General features: G+C 39.3%; 1 protein-coding gene across 1 annotated transcript in view; it reads right to left on the bottom strand.

Moving 5' to 3' along the window:
* LOC139719876 (prominin-1-A-like) overlaps positions 1–17,247 on the bottom strand; it is a 113,391-nt gene that overhangs the window by 94,917 nt on the left and 1,227 nt on the right. The window contains exons 2-3 of the mRNA XM_071631264.1: positions 5,506–5,591; positions 4,651–4,856 (exon numbers count right to left, since the gene is read on the bottom strand). Of these exons, the coding sequence (XP_071487365.1) occupies positions 4,651–4,856; positions 5,506–5,591 (292 nt within the window). The remainder of the gene's footprint in view (positions 1–4,650; positions 4,857–5,505; positions 5,592–17,247) is intronic.

The following is a 17,247-nucleotide window of genomic DNA, read 5'->3' as shown; positions in this document are numbered from 1 at the left end:
GGGATGTAAATGCACTTTCTCATAAAAGCACCACCATTCAAATATCAACAATGTCCTCACATGCAATGTCAACATACTCCGCAAGACTATGTTTGTGCAACATTCAACGGCTTCAACGGCTTGTTTGAGAAATCATACTTCGTCTCGTCACGCAGGCAGCAAGCAAAGTAAGTGTCCCACAAAAATCAAACCTTTTCTAACCCCCCCCCCCCTGAATTGTAAACTTTGGAATGACATAGAACACACAGGTTTACCTTGTGTGCATACACGAACCATGGGCCCATTCTCAGCTCAGGCAAATCATTTGCAGTACATGACCATGCCATCAAATGATACCAAATGATGTGGAGTGATTAAGAATCATTGGTAGAATCCACAAGATGTGGACTTGAGGAATATATCCCAACCCCCCCCCCCCCCCCCACACACTCACAAAAATCAGCTACTTTAAATTGTGAAGTGATAGGCTGCAACATTTCAGCCCCTTCGATGTCAGCTATGCTTTTACCACTGATCACATGATCTGAAACTATAGGCTATACTAGAAGGATCTGTGTAACTAGTCACAAAAATGTTATTTATGCCTGATCCCTATTCCTGTCATTTGGTAAAGATGTACAGTAGCTATAAAATAGAAAGATGAGACTTTGCACACAATGATTACCGTGATCACAATCTTAAAAGTCTGTGACAATTGACTCTGCAAACAAACAAAGAAAAAAACAAACAAACTTTGTTCCTCAAACAGGGAGTGGGGTGGGAGCATGTCAATCAATCCATCAATTTAACCCCCCCCCCCCCCCGACTTTATAATCGTCCTACTTGACTTCTCACCCAAAACAAAGAATCTATCATTGAGCTGTACGAATGCACTTTGTCCCTAAGCCAGTAAAGTTATATTGTAGCACTGAAAAATACTATTGCAATTTCATGCTTGAAAAGATGTATTCGATGAGAACTATTGCAAAAAAAAATAATAATACAATGTACAAACAATGTAAATAAATCTAATAAATAAAAAATCAGTACCTTGTACATTCTGCAAGAACACTTCAACAATATGACTGTGGCTTCAATAGACAAAAAATAAAATAAACAAACAAATGTGGATGACGTGAGAAGGAGCGCACAGCAGAGCTGTGACACGTTACCAGTTCTGACATAATATTTGCATAATCACAAAATTGTTTGAAGAGATGTGAAGTTTTGTTTATCCTTTCCATTCTTATGCACAATTTTCTGGGTATAAAAACACTTGAAATCTTCTCAAATATTGGAGCTGAAGTTTTTTTCTTCTGCCTTTCATTATCCTGCCATTGCTTGGCCAAGCATACTGGCATTAATTGATAGTGTGAGCCAACTACAGACAGCCGTCACTACGGGAACCGTGGTCTTAAAAACAAAAACTAAAATCTGATGAGAGAGATGACTGTGCAACAGAAAGCAACTTATTATTCACAGAGGTTCAAGATTTACATTTCTAGCACGGTCTGCTTTTACTGTAAACATTGATTACTCTACAACAAGAAATGGTGACGAAATAAGTATAACCAAGCAACTATATTCTTCTCCTTATTTCAGCATGAATATCTGCATAGGCATGCAATGAATGAAAAAATACACTGAAAGAGTTTGCACGTGTTTGTAGAACTACAATGTATACATAAGGTCCATGTATTTCTGTTTCTTTTTATTCTTCCTTTAAAACTTTGAAAATAATTGCTTTTTTGAAACCATGGCTTCAATATAATTAAACTTTCAACGCAGTGAATTTCACCAAACTTTAGTGTAGAACAAACAAAATGACTTGAATAAAACTGACTAATTTTCTTGCAGTACATTCTCTATTTAATGTTCATCATGTTTGAGAATTATTTTCCTGCTTAATTAAGTCTTATGGATCAGCCACAAACTAAAGTTGGCAGTTAGGAAAATTCATGTAAGGTCAATTCATTCAATCAATGTCAAGCAATGTCAGACAAAATATTCATCTACAACTCCACCCCCCCCCCCCCCCCCCCCATGTCATAAACGCTCCATTTAGTGCATCATGTAACCTTCCTGTCCGACTCACTGATTATTTGTGACCGGCGACAACGGTTTCAGGCAAAAGTCGGGAATTTTGAAAATTCATTTTTTCACTGAATGTTGTTGCCCATTTCCTAAGCTTTGCATTGATATAAAACACTTGTATTCTTCGGCACCATAAGTGGGCATAGAAAGAGAAATAAAATGCACTTTTTAAGTTGTTAGCCTGACAAAATTGCGAGAAAACAGGCTTTGAAGATTCACCTCTTTCTCAAAGACAATGTCCGAGCGGCGATGCGAGGGGAGAATCACCCATCCGTACGATGGTGCCAATCGATGTTAAGCTCCGCCTCTAGCAACCACATCGCCTTCTGATTGGCTCACTGAGAGATTCAAATATCCCGGGCACCTTCCTCGGAGCTCAGCGTATGGAGCCGATTAACAATGCATTTCGCTCGGGTTTTTACCAGTACGTCTTTCAAGATGGCGAATACGATAATTGCACGTCGTATGGTGTACATGTACAATGTACATGTGTATGGTGCACGCATTACGCAATGGCATCCACATGCCACTGCCGTGTGCATGTAACAGGAGCTGTGGCGAATCCACACATTTACAAATCGCGTTTTCATTGTGGTGCCTTTTGAAGGCAGAAAATTGCTAGTGCTGGCAAGGGTCACGCTTCCTGTTTGTTTTGCTTTTACAAGACATGCATATGTTGCTTTGTTCAGTGGTGCTAAGTGAATTAAAACAAACAAACAAACAAACAAACAAGCAAACACGACTTGTTCGTTTGGTGCGATCTTGACGTGTATGTGAATATGATTGGTTACATGTGACCGCTCCTTTCCTCTCATCTGTACCTTCCATTGAGTCAGTCTGCTATCATAATTTTTACTACAGTACAAGTAGACACATTTGAGAATATTTAGTTTTCTTTCCACACGATTATGTCATGCTACATGATTTTTGTTTCACTTCCATTGTCGAACATTGCGGTAGAATAGTTTGGATAGAAAGCCAAACGAAGACCACGCACTACAGACCGAGGGTATATAAACCACTAAGTATAGCAAGAGCAATGGAGCATGTAATCGTACAATCGTACGTGGACAATGCATTCCCCAAACGCTGCAACCGGTGTCTCCAAAAGCCGAATTATGTAAATGTATGCGATGCACCAGCCAATCGCATGCGAGACCCTGCGCCGTAGCAACGCTGAGGATATTGGCGCGGCGTTCGAAAGAAGCTCGAAACTGACGAGTGCGATCAAACATAGGGTGCTCAAAATTCCATTTTCGATAGGAAAAATTTAGTCTTAAGCTATGAAATTTAGTGTAGATGTAGAAAACATATTAAAGATTCGATTTCTGCAAAAAACCTAAATCGACAAAAATAATGGTCAAAATCTTTGTACCCCGCCTAGGAGGGAATTTTCTCTTGCGACTTTTGCCTGAAACCGTTGTCGCGGGTCACATTTGGTGTTATGCGCATATCGACAGATGATTTTGAACAGTCTATACAGCACTGGAGCCTGACAAACATTGCGTCTGGTTTCTTGATACATTTCCCTGTTGCCACGGCAACCAATGCACCCATCAACATCAATGAGCAACGTCTGGAGTGGCTCGCCTAATCCGCAGACGATTGTGAAACACGTCAGATTGCGAGTAAACAAGAACGTAGAGGGGGGATTCCTCATGTAGCTCAAGACATGACCTCTCAATTCATTCACTCTCCCACAAAACAGTTTTTTTTTTCTTCTTCTTCTTCTTTTTAAATTAGTTGCCCGGTAGCAACATTTTTCTTATCTGATATCTGCATCTTACATTTCTTTCCTGTTTATGTTTTTCAGAAGGGCACCGTTTCACCTCATCCTTCTCAATACAGGGCCTTTTGGGCCATCATTTCCTCCTACACACAAGTTGTCTGTATTCTACATTTCTTCACAGATAATCAGGGTTATCCCATCAGTTCTGCTCTTTGATGTTTGAAGTTTACAATCTCTGATGTCTCTATGGTGGCGTTGACGTACATCCATATTTTAAGAATTCCATGATCTCTCCTGGCAGTTTGTAAATTTCATTTATGACATCACAATGTATGATCTCTTTAGAGTGGAGAACATGATCCCATATATTTGGCTAAATCTGAGGACATTCTGTGCCAATTGTGATCCTATCTTTAGGCTAAATCTAGAAAAGCATGGGACACATGGATAATTTCGCTTAAGATTTGGACTGCGATCACACACACGTTTGAGCCAGAAACGTGTTTCTGTACAGTTGATAAAGGAAATGTCTTTTTTTAAAGGCATATATGTAGCTCAGACCTGCTTGCCAACCACTGCCAACTAAACATCTCTGCTCCTCAGATCAAATTGCGCAGTGCAGCTGCGCATTTACAGGGCCTCCCAATCGATTCACGACAGAGCTGATAAACGCAACAACTCAAGAAACGCAATCTGAAAGGCGTTTGCAAACGCATTTGGATTGTGGTTATTGAAACACATTTTACACATGGGGAAAGCTGATAAACGAAGCCATAGTCATATGACATTGTGAGATACAGGTCCCCGGTCCCCGGTCCCGGGAGGGTCTGAAGGTGGGACAAACTCACCAAATGATACCGGTGATGGAGAGGAAGAAGAGACTAAGGGTGACCCGCTTGCACCCCATGCTCTTAGTCTCCCGCTGCACCCGCTTCCCCCCGCAGTTGTCGCAGCAACGGCAGCAGCAGAAGAAGAGGGCGGTGAAGGGCATGACGAGGATGAAGAGCAGCCCAATGCAGAGGCAGACGATGATACCGACAAACTCGCCCATGATCTGGCGAACAAGCAAAGCAGGGAGGGTTAACAAGGGGGACCATTTTGAATAATCAAAGATTTCATATTACATACAGATGCATATATACAGTACATTGTATTTATATAATCATTTCACAATTCACCCTACTTTTCTTTTTCTGTTATAAGAAAACCTATTTGACAAGAGGTAATGCAAACATTCATTGGAAGTTTGGCTTCGATCAGGAAAGTGATTCTAATTAATACTTGGTACTCTTTGCAAATTTTTCTCACAATTTTTTCTTGCATATCTAGTTATTAGGTCACACAAGAATTCTGTTAAAGTGATTAATTATTTCTATTATCCAATCACCATCTCAAACTCTAAATCCCTCAGTTCAGAAATTACAAAACATAAACAATGACATCTAAATTATTCTTTGGCTAGTCTCTGTCTGTTTTGTCACGATAAAATCACAGAAAACTTTTAAGAATTGAGAATCTTTCATCTATTCTAACCTAATTTGTTGACCTACATTTCAAAGCTAAAGATTATTGGGCTTTGTATGCACAAAGCAAAATAGAGCAGTTTAAACTATATAACCCCACCTAAAACTACTCAACATCATCATCAATTAGAATATTAAAGACTTTAATTACCACATTTGATACAAAATGAATCAAATTACCTCTACTGTCTCCGTTCTCCAGTTATCTTGATAATACTGACTCGGGTCGCCATTCAGCGTAAGGTTCAGCGTCTTTGTGATGTAACCTGTAGACAGAAACGATGTGAAAATGACTGAAAGTGAAAATTTGTCCCAAACTTTGTAGACAATAATCAATGATTCCAATCCACTCATTTAAAAAGATATCATTTCACATGAAAATACATGTATTTCTAAAGAGGATTTGCAACAGACACAAAAACATACACACAAACACACACACAAACACACAGAAAGTAACTGACATGGAGACTATAAACATCAAACAGACAGTGGATTCAAAACTCCATGGCAACCAAGAATGCACTGGAAAGGAACTGTCAGATCAACCAAAAATCTTAGACTCAGATCGATGACACTCACTAAGAAAATTCTTTTCATGAATAAAATGTATATCATATTATCAAAGCTACTGTTGACTGTTTTCCATTTCTAATTAGGGTTTTCATGGACACTTTCACTTTCCCTATGGTAGAAAATAGACAAATTAACCTGTACAAAAAAAAAAAAAAAAAAATGAATGGGCATAAAAACACTACTAGTACTACATGTATGTGTAAAAACACTGCTCATACTGTACTTTCATGCTTTATAAAAGAAAACAAAAAGCCCAACCCAAAATGAGTCAAGATGACCCAAACTGGCATCTTTAGGCCTACTGGAGTTTTGTGGATTTTCTGATGCAGGGTTGCATACAATGCATGTGGTTTGTTTCGAACATCATTTCAAATTTCTGCACTCACTAATAGACCTCCTTACAAAAGCAAGTCATTGCCATCACCAAAGGCACTTTGTAAGCTAGTGAAATACAGTGTACACAGATGAAAACTAGAGAAGCACTCGGAGAGTGCGGACCTCCGCCAAGCAGCTCATTTCCGCCACTGATCTTCCATAGAGATCAGTGATTTCTACCAATCTTCCATAGAGATCAGTGATTTCCACCCACACATATGCATGCTGAAAATTGTCCCATTTCCCAAATAATAAGCCTTTTGTTATGTCATCAACTTCCAGCTGAAAGGCGTGCTTTATCCTAGCAGTTCTAAACTAGAGCACTCACTTTAGTGCGCATATATGCAAACCTAAAAAAAAATGTGGCTTGAACTCTCAAGTTCATTGACCCTACCTGCCAAAATATTGAAAATCCTTCATAAAATCTATACAAATTCCTGGATCACAACTAAAATTTAATCACCTGTTCCTTGTGTCATTCTCGATCACAACTACAATTTAATCACCTGTTCCTTGTGTCATTCTCAACCTTTCCCATACGTTTCATCCACGTCCGTTTACAACTTTTTGAGCTATTTTGCACACAGACAAACAAACAAACGAATGCTGAAAACATATTCTCCTCCCTTGGTGGAGGTAAAAGGCCAACAAAAAAAAAATCTGCTGAGTACATGCGGTCTTCATTTCACACAATTGCTCATTTCGCAGCACTCCAACTTCCATCCACTATTAAATAGCACTTCAGAAATCATCTCTCGATTTGATATTTGTGTTAGATCATCTCCTCTCATTCCTTCAATCTGTCAAGTCTGATATCTAGGGTGCTTCCTCCGTTCCCGATCGGACCCGTTTCTAGACTACTGCAGCACCGTTCTGCGGGGCACATTTGTCACTACATCCTGGTGTTATAATTCAACATTTTTTTCTTCTAATATTGTCAGTCTGTTGACTATTTGTCAATCAGTATGGTCACACTGACTCACAGTCAGGACGTACTGGCATGTTTTGCTTTGGATATCGTGAAAATCTTGACCAAAAGAGAATCTACATGTACGAACTCGATGACTGAGGCAAGACGAAGAATGGGGATAGCCATGATACGGCGCTAGTTCGCGATTGTGCCTGATCTCATATCATTGGGTGATGCATCCACAACCATGAATGTGTGGGATCAAATTCACACAAACTGGCATATCCTATACAACATAAAGCACAGCGCAGGATATTTTTTTCTCTCCCACTATGTGCGAAATCCTACATCAGTTTTTTGCTTTCCTACCATTTTCTTCTCTAAAATTATTTTCCAGCTGTGTTTTGAGGAAACCTTAAAAACATTTTCTTTCAAGACACTCTGCTATCGATACCCTATGCAAGGTGCAATGTGTGTTTGCTGGATTCCTTGATTGCAGCAAAGATCAACTCTGTGGCTACAGTAGTAGTATGATGATGGAGCACATGTCTGATTTAATTTATTGTGCAAAAAAAGTCCATTAATGCTGGTAGTACATGTAAATAATAAACAAAAATTGCATGATGCCCCACTCTCTCTTTCACTCAAACTATCCTTTAAGTCTAAATCAAAAGTTGCCTCTAAATAAAATCATGAAAAATACAAGACTTTGCACTATCAAATCAATACAAAATTTGTTACAGTTCTGTTAGAAGAAACATCCACACCAAAACCGTAACAAAAGCTCTGTATACAGTCAACCTCGCTTTTTAAGTTGAATCTATTTGGACTGAAGAATTAGCTTCGACTTTGAGAAAATTCCACTCGTGAGGGATTATAATCAATAGTTATAAAGAGAAGAGGACTGGAAAAGACCTTGGAATTAGGCAATTATTCACCATATGCGAGATCGACTTAAAGCAAGGTTGACCGTATAGCGCATGGACGGGAACACAGAGTGCACATTTTGCCATGCTGGTATTCGAGATTTCAAGTTAAAAATTAACACTGGCTAGCATCCCTTCATGATGTGTTGTATCTATACTTTGTATACTATGACATTTTCCTTGGGAGTCTTCCGAGTTTGATATGCATGGACAAAGGTCAAGGGGCACAAACAGCGGATTAAGTGATGGTGTGCAAGCACTAGTTGTCAATTTATATACAATATCTTGCCTAAACTACCATTTTGACAAATGTGGCTGTTTTCATGTTGGTTTTCAATTATCTCCATGTGGCACAGATTGCTAAACAGAGCATGGGCTTTTGCTAAAGAGTTTGTAATAAGGGTACAATGAATACTTAATCGTGTACTTAGATTTTTTATACAACTTATTCAAAATATCTACACAGTACTTAGTACATTAAGACATATTAATAAATAAATTAATAATATTATGTAATGTTTATATGACCTTCACTTTAAGGACATCAGTAGCAGTATATAGGCCTACCTGTATACAATGTACGAAAGAGACCATCTACATGTAGTATGACTTTATCAATTGTTGGCACGAGAGCAGTATCTTCTATTCTGTGTACAGAAAAAAAAATAGAATACTGAAGCTATGAATTTCTGTGCATCATCATCAACATTACCATCACTACCATCATTCAAGACTTCGTAAGTGATACTTACATCTGTAACAAGATTTGTATTGATATTCAACAATTTACCTAATGGCATGTCCGTGTAATTTCAATAACAAAAGCATTGGATTCATTTCATTAAAGACACAATATGACTACTTGTTCACAAATGTTTAAGTTGAAATGAGTCTTATTGCTTGTACTATGCAGGATTAATGTGTCTCTCAACTTTCGTCACATACAGTAGGCCTACACTGTACATTATACATCGACCACATAATTTGCCTCTGCACCACAACTGTGTGTGGATTTCTACCTATGGAAAGACTATTAGTGCTTTCATACTGCCAAATGACGCTTCTGGGTTTTATTTCAATTTCCACACGATTTGAAATACATAAATTGTAAAATTCTGCACAGGAATATACATGTACTGTAATTCATGCACAGCAACATGCCTTTCAATATGGCAGGCTCTCTCTTCAAACCTTATTCGAACAGACATCTCATTCTAAGGTTTGTTTCCTCTTCCACAGGCAATCACAACACTGAAGCATATCCTTCACATGTATAACTTTGTAAATACACATGGCCAAGCGAACATTATCCTCCAGCTATTTCACGACTTTTTCCTCTTCTTCGTCAGAAATGTCTGGACAAGCATGGAGGAACCCCCGAAATACATAAAAACTTGTATATGACTACACATACAGGAGAGAAATAGAGAGAGAGAAGGAGAGAAAATATGGAAGAAGGAAAGAGAAGAGAGAAAGATAGTGGGAAGAGAGAGAATGATAGTGTCAAGAGGAGAGAAACACTAAAATATATAGAGAAAAATGAAAAAAGAAGAGAATTCAAGGAAATGAACAGCGACAGAGAGGGGAGAGAGAAGAGAGAGGGAAAGAAAGATAAGAAGAGAAAGAAGAAGAGACGAAAAGAGAGAGGAGAGAGAAAAGAAGGGAGGGAGGGGAAGAGAGGGAGAAAAGAAGAGAGAGGGGTGGGGAAAAAAAAGACAAGACAATCACTGCACTTGCAGGTCATCACAAGGGTGTGCCCTCTATGGCTGCATCACATACCATTAGTTGTCATAGCAACGCAGGGTACTCCACCCTATTCTACACAATGGCATGAAGTCCTCATTATACAGAAGTCATATCGAAAGGGAGATGCCTGGCAGTGCAGCACACAAGTGTACAATATGAGCAATTTGCATGGATGCCTTGCAGCATACAGGTTTTGAAATTACACATTACAATTGCATATGCATGCTTATACTTGTGTGTATACTACGTCTCATTTTATACAATGTATTATGTACATTTGTATGTATATAAATGCAAGTTCTGAGGTGGATTCTACAGGATCTGAGTATTAAATACCTTTATGATTTCTTTGCAACTGACTTCCTTTAATATGAAAAATGACTACACATGTATGAAAACCGGTAGATATGTACACATATGTACAGGTGTAACATTGCTTATGTGAAAATTGCAAATACATTTTATACAACACCTCAGAATGATGTCGAATTGTGATTGGCCAAGAACATGTCACATGACATTCAATAGAAAATACCTATCAAACTCATTGAGAGTGACAGCCATACAATAGGCCCCTGGCATGGGCCTATAGCACGGCTCGAAGGTACTATAGCACGGCTTCGCGGGGGGCTACTAATGCATGGCCGCTCACAGAGTTCTGTGGCTCACACCCGTGGCAAAGCGCCAGCAAACTACATTGTACAGTGTACGTGCTGGCCGGCTGCGCTGCGCTGCCGGTAAGTCTCACAGACCAGGCGCGGCGGAGTACTGCAACGTTAACGTGTACGCGCAGTTACTTTACCTAGCTAGTTGCATGTATCGCGGCCTGTATACACCTAGCGGTACTGCTGTGTTTTTACTTTTGACTCTGATCTGCTACGTGGACCACAGTGATCCCAACATCAAGACTTCATTTCAAGTTGAGAAACCGTAATTTGATTATTTTTCTGTGTTTTTATACAAAATCATTTTCGGAAATAGACAAAGTCTAGACCTACTACTAGATCTACCGACATCTCAGATCGACCTAACAGCCAGGCCTAACTCGATCTAACGTTAGCGTAGAATGGGTATAGACCCTGCGGAGTTCGTGATTCCTGTGACTGTGTGGTCGAATCATGACGAGTGTTTGAAAGCAGTACACAGGGTGGTTTACAATTCTCTGCCTAATTGTTACATTTATTTTTGGGCCTTCCTGAGTTGGCGGTCACTAATTTTGTATTGTGATTGTGGACAAGGTGTTGTATAAAACGAATAATTTATGATTTTGTTCGTGCATTGGGGCACGTAATACCGCACTCGGCGCGAGATTCGCCACTGGTCTATTCAACGCGGCGCTACGCGCCTTGTTGAATAGACCAGTGGCTCATCTTGCGCCTCGTGCGATATTCGTGCCCTATGCACTCACAACTCATAAATTATTCGTATAATATAATCTATACCACTGAAAGAACTGGCCTCGACTAGCCTGCATGCTATTGCCAGTTCTTTTTTGCCAGAACTGTACTTTAACTATTGACTGTTTTTACTATGTTGACGATGTTTATTTGGTAAATAAATGTCATTTCATTTCATTATTGCCAGTGAATTTTATACAATATCATGCTGTGAGTTTGCCTATATGTAATAATCACCCCCTTGTACCACCTACCTCCCCCCCCCCAAAAAAAAAAAAAAAGTCCACACAGTAAATATAATCATACACTGTACTTTGATTGATATGGCTTTTACAAACTAACAGCAACAGAGCAACAAATATTTTGAATTTGCCTACAACACATCATACCAAAGTCATACATAAAGTATACAACAGAGCTACAGAACCCCTCTTTTTTATTCAATTTTTTAAGCATTACTATATCATCAAACATGATTTTCCATATCCAAATGATTTCGTCTTGTCATCAATTGTTATAAAACATCCAAAATTGTTCATTAGGAATACAAGAACACAAAGAAGTAGAATACTTCCTAGTTGTAATCACATGTCTCTATTTAATATCATCTGAAAGAAAAAGTACGGTACTCCTCTCTCTCTTACTCTTTTGCAAGTGTCATTTCAGGAACTGGACAATTTTTTTCAGAGGATGAGTTTGCAATCAAGAACCACAAAGACATGATAAGAAATACATGTTATCAATTTTCAAGAGAAAAGTTAGTGGTTTCTAACTTGGCAACGATTATATACAATGTACAGCACAGCTATGATATGGAAGGCAATATTTCCATACAGCTACTGTAGTGTAAGTTGTTCTTTTACACTGATATCAGTCCCCTTGCTAAATTTACAAAAATATAAATACCACAAGTTATACAACATATGATACAGTATATATCTGGTGCCACTAACCAACATTACAGCCCAGAATGATCCCATACAGGCTGTATATCACACTAAAGTTTAACTCCATCATACCCAGCACTCAACATAATTATAACAAGGAACAGCACTGGAATATTGAGCAAAAGGTCCCAAGAGTGTTGATTTGAATTTTTGTTAAAAACAAAAATAAAAAATAAAGAGAATAAAAGCTAAATAAAATGAAATATTGATAGAGTAAAGCTTTGTAAAAGATAATGTGGCAGTTTTCTGAATGTTGCTTATGGAATGAGCCGGAGAGGAATCTTCTCAGAACTTCTTGTATTATGACATATTTATGCGCAGTTGTATAGAGTGTAAGTCGAAGCTGCCAGTAAGGAATAAAAATACACAATATTCACATGGAGCTACTTGGTACAGAACCATACATTGTAGATATTATAAAAACTCTATTGTAGTGTTAAGCACTGTTTGGTACAGGATGGCACAATCAATTTACACAAGCTGTCACACATTACGTGCGCACTGAGTATAACAAGCCAACACATCAGCTGTCATGGAACGCCTACGACACAACCACGTTTCGTGGACAAAGCTTGGCTGTCGCTTCTACTGATGACCAGTTTGACTATCCATAAAAGGTCAATGTCATGTGTTTGAGGTTGTGGTCTGAAGTGGGTTAATATTATACACAAGTATAAACTTTGAGACTGGTACAAACTGAAAAACACTTTCCTTTGCAGTCCTTTGAACACTTCACTTCTCTACCTACCATATTACAAGCAGTTTTTAAAGATCTAGACAAGAGAAATGAATTACTGAATATAATCTTCCAAAAAAACTCTTTTATTGCAATAATGGCCTTTTGAGTTTAAGTGTTCTATAAGTTCAATTCTTCAGGTCACAGTAAGTAGAAATTAAAAAAAAAGTACATGATTTACATTATAACATAAAAGTTAGACTATAATAATTTTCAAGACTCATGAGGTAAATGTGCATGATACACTGCATAGGTGATATTTTCTATGGGTAGTCGTACATGTATTGGATGAATACAATAGGGGGAATGCAGGAAACACACTTTTAGCACAGAGCCAATGAACCACTTTTTAAAGTATCGAAAGCACACCTAATAAATTCTAAGTAACACTCACTATCACATGCCTTGTGTGATTTGACCCTTTAATTCCACCACTGTGGTTGATTTGATAAGGCTGTTCCAAGTAAACAGGGGTGTGGCTGGTTTGTAGTGGTACTGGTCAGTGTGATACCAGGATGTGGGGTTATCTATCTATTGAAAACTTATACTTCCTTGGCAAATGATGGAGTTCATACATGTCAGGTCACTATAAGAACATCAGAAGAAAATGCATAAAAAGCAATATGACACACGCACACACACACGCACATACACACATACCTAGACATACTGGTACACTCACACACACACAGAACAAACAATAACAAAATGAAAGTGGAAACTAAGACTGAAGCTCTGACTTGAAACCACTAAGGTTAAATTCCTTTCGGAAGCTGGCTACAAGCAGATTCAGGGTGTAGTGTAGCAGATTTTGATTGCAATATCAATCCTGCTTGTAAAGAAGATTATTTGTATCACTTTCAACAACAATCCTTCTACATCATGAACAAGGAAGCCCATTTCATCTCACTACGATCATAAGCAGCGGGCCTGGGAAAAGGCAGAGACTAATTAATGTGTTGCAATAATTCAAACATGGATCATTTACATTCCAGCGAAGATATGATCCGTATGATATTGACAATCATTATAGGTCACATCAATTAGGCAAGAGAGACGGTGACAAATTACACTGTAGGTCTACATGTAAATAGCACTGGGATGAATAATTTGCTTTTCAACTGATTGCACTGCAGTAGGCCAACTAAACACTTCAATAGGTATCACGCATGACAGATTGCTCCTGTCATCTGTGTAAATATTACGCCCACCATTCTAGCTAAAAGACATTCTCAGATGTTCCTCTATTGTGCATTTCTTTATAAAGGTTTCTCCAAGATCAATGGCTCTGGGACATAGCAACAGTTCATGTTACCATGCAACACACAGAGAAATATCATACAGATGTAATTCTACAAAATAAAACACAAATTAATTGATTCACAGGCAAACAAAATATAAATATATAAAAGGAGAAACTAGCCCTCTATATTCGCTTATGCTGTGAAACCCAAATCCTTTCAGTGATACGGACAATCTGGTACATCATCGCATCCTTTGGAAAAGGGCAACAGTTGCATTATAAATGTAGGACCCCTACATGGTATGAAAAGCATTTCTTCAGCAGTCTTGCATGTAGACACATGTACAACCTACAACTACAGTGTACAACACAATCGTGTAGGAATGTGCAAAATAAATACAGCTAGACTGTATGCCTGACAAGGGGGAGGGGAAGAGGGTCCCCTTTAAATCGATTCTGACATTTTCAGACATTAGGCAAGACCCAAGACTGAAGTTCCTCTTCAGTTCATTTGAAAGTGGGTGGAGGGGGGGGGGGGGGGGGGAGGGGTCACGCCATGGCTGCCCTGCTTTCCCCGCCCGCCCTCCAGGGGTGGACATGACTTCCATCGCACCAGGCTCACCCTGGTATAGAAACAGGTGGAAGAGAAAGTAATGGTCGCTCCCTCATCTTGGTGGAGAAGAGTTCTCCGGGAGGTACTAGTAGCTGTACCGTCGCTTATCATCACTCCTCTGACATACCAAGGAGGTTCTAGAGAATGGAGTCACAACTGTCTTATTCCCTTTGCTACAGTAGATTGAAGCATGTGCCAAACAAGGTCTGCTGCGCAGATACGAAGACAATTGACTCGTGTCTCATTGCATAATCACCAGCCACTTTCAAAGGAAGATATGTCTTTGTGATGGTAACTACTTTTCGCTATCCCTTCTCATAAAATGTAGGTAGTACAGAAACGAGGACGCGCGAATAGAAATCGAGCAAAAAATGCTGAAATAAAGATGAAAATTACTCGACTGGGCATACCCAGGCACTAATCTGATATCTATCAATAAAGATTATACTTGAAGATTATTCCATATTATTTTCACTTGTGGAAATTAAGCGGAAAAATTATAAAACCAACTTTCTAGGATGGTTCAGTTTCAAATATTTTCACATGATACAGCTCTGATTTACTCTTTTGCGCAAATTTTGGACGGAAATGACTTTTGTTTTACATGCTTTATCATTAATTGAAATTTCATTTCATTTAATAAATGAATAAGCAAAATATGGCCAACATTATGATAACGTTCAAAATAAATCTTCAGATTGCTCAGCAAGACAGCGGCTTGGAACATCAATCTTCAAAGGCACAAGTGCACCTGTGGAATTCTTTTGTACATCAATAGAAATCTGACAACTGTTTGAATAATTACAGCCAGTTGAAACTCCAGTGTATAAAACCTCCTTGGACATACTCTCAAAGTTATAAAAGGATTCACTTCTTATCAGCTGTTTAGGACCCCGTTTACAGTGCGGGGCTGGGCCGAGCCGCGGCCGAGCCCAGCCTCAATTGCGAGGCCGGCCCCGCAATTTTGTCCGTTTACACTGCCGGGCTCGGCCGCGCTTTTGATTCAAACCTTTCAATATTTTGTCGTAGTGGCGCCTTGCTTGTAAACAAATGCAATTTGGTATTGTCTGGTTTTCAGACCCTTTGCCAAATAAATTCCGTGGCGACGAAGTCGCCGTTCGGGCAAAGGCCTTTGCCGAAGGAAAGAATCCTTTGCAGGACAAAACCACCTTAAACTATACTAGTTTTCGACGTTGAGGGGGTTAATATCCTGAATAGCGAAAGATACAGGCAGAGGGTTTGGAAGCCAGACTAAAATTGACCGCGCAATTGGCCGCGCATTTGGCCCAGTTTGCGTTTACGCCAAGAAAAGGCCGGGCTCGGCCGTGGCTCGGTCGCGGCCGAGACCACCTCCAGAGCGAGGCCAAATGTGAGGCCAATTTTGGCCTTGCATTTGGCCTGTTGCGCGTTTACACTGAAGCGGGGCTGGGGACGGCCGCGGCCGAGCCGCAGCCGAGCCTCGCACTGTAAACGGGGTCTTTGTCTCTACTTGGACTTCACATACTAAATTACACATCAAAGATGATTTATTAGACAGTGACATGCATGCTATGATCAATTACGGTCCATTACGAAAACCAATGGCTCATAAAACTTTAATCCACTTTACATTTCAAACACCCCACAGCTGCTTCCCTATTAATTTTTCCCACAAATATTTCAAATCAAATACAGTTATGATCATATTGGTGAACTACTCAATTTCATAGCTCTTGAAAGTATTTCAAAAAGTAAGTGCGGACAGCATTCAAATCGTCTCAAATCAAAGTATTTTGCATACACTGTAGTTAAAGACTAGCAGGGTTGGATACTATCATCAGAGAATTTCCCCTGAGAAAATGGTTTTCTCAGGTCATGATTGTAGAAAGAAAGGCTGCTAAACAATCCTTGAGGCTTTTTCACAGGACAAATTCAATCCAAAAAGGTCATCGTCCTTCCCGTAATTATCCGTCAAGGGAGGCACGAGGAAATTTGAGGTGAGGGGTCAACGCGGAAACAGGTGACAGCATTTCTCGGGATGATCGGGGACAGTCGCCAAGCGGAAAGACACTGGAGATGAGTCGGTGAGGATATTAAACACAACGCACCCATCAAACATATATCAGATAAATTTCCTCTCCCAAACGAAAAAGTTGTAAATAGCAGAGTCATTATTTCAGATGTCATCATGAGTTGCTGAAAAAGATATCCCCCACAAACGAAAATTGAGCAAAAGAAACTTTCTTTATCTGTCATTAAAAACAATTTTGGAGCTTGCTGACAGGATGACTTGACAGGAAAAAATACTTGACACATGTTAGCCATTGCCACATCCTGTATGCATCTCACCCACTGAAGTAATCAAACTGATGCCTTCTTGGTTGATGGTTCTCTGAAATGGCCAACCCTCCTTAGACCAAATTCCGTTGTGATTCTTGCTAGAATGAAATGTGAATTCTTCAATGCATACATCT

The sequence above is a fragment of the Diadema antillarum genome, unplaced genomic scaffold (genome assembly GCF_040938485.1).
Source record: "Diadema antillarum isolate AM-2024a unplaced genomic scaffold, OU_Dant_1.0 scf00000009, whole genome shotgun sequence".
NCBI classification, from domain to species: domain Eukaryota; kingdom Metazoa; phylum Echinodermata; class Echinoidea; order Diadematoida; family Diadematidae; genus Diadema; species Diadema antillarum.
Note: the sequence above shows the minus strand (reverse complement) of the source record. Positions and strands in the feature narration are given on the sequence as shown.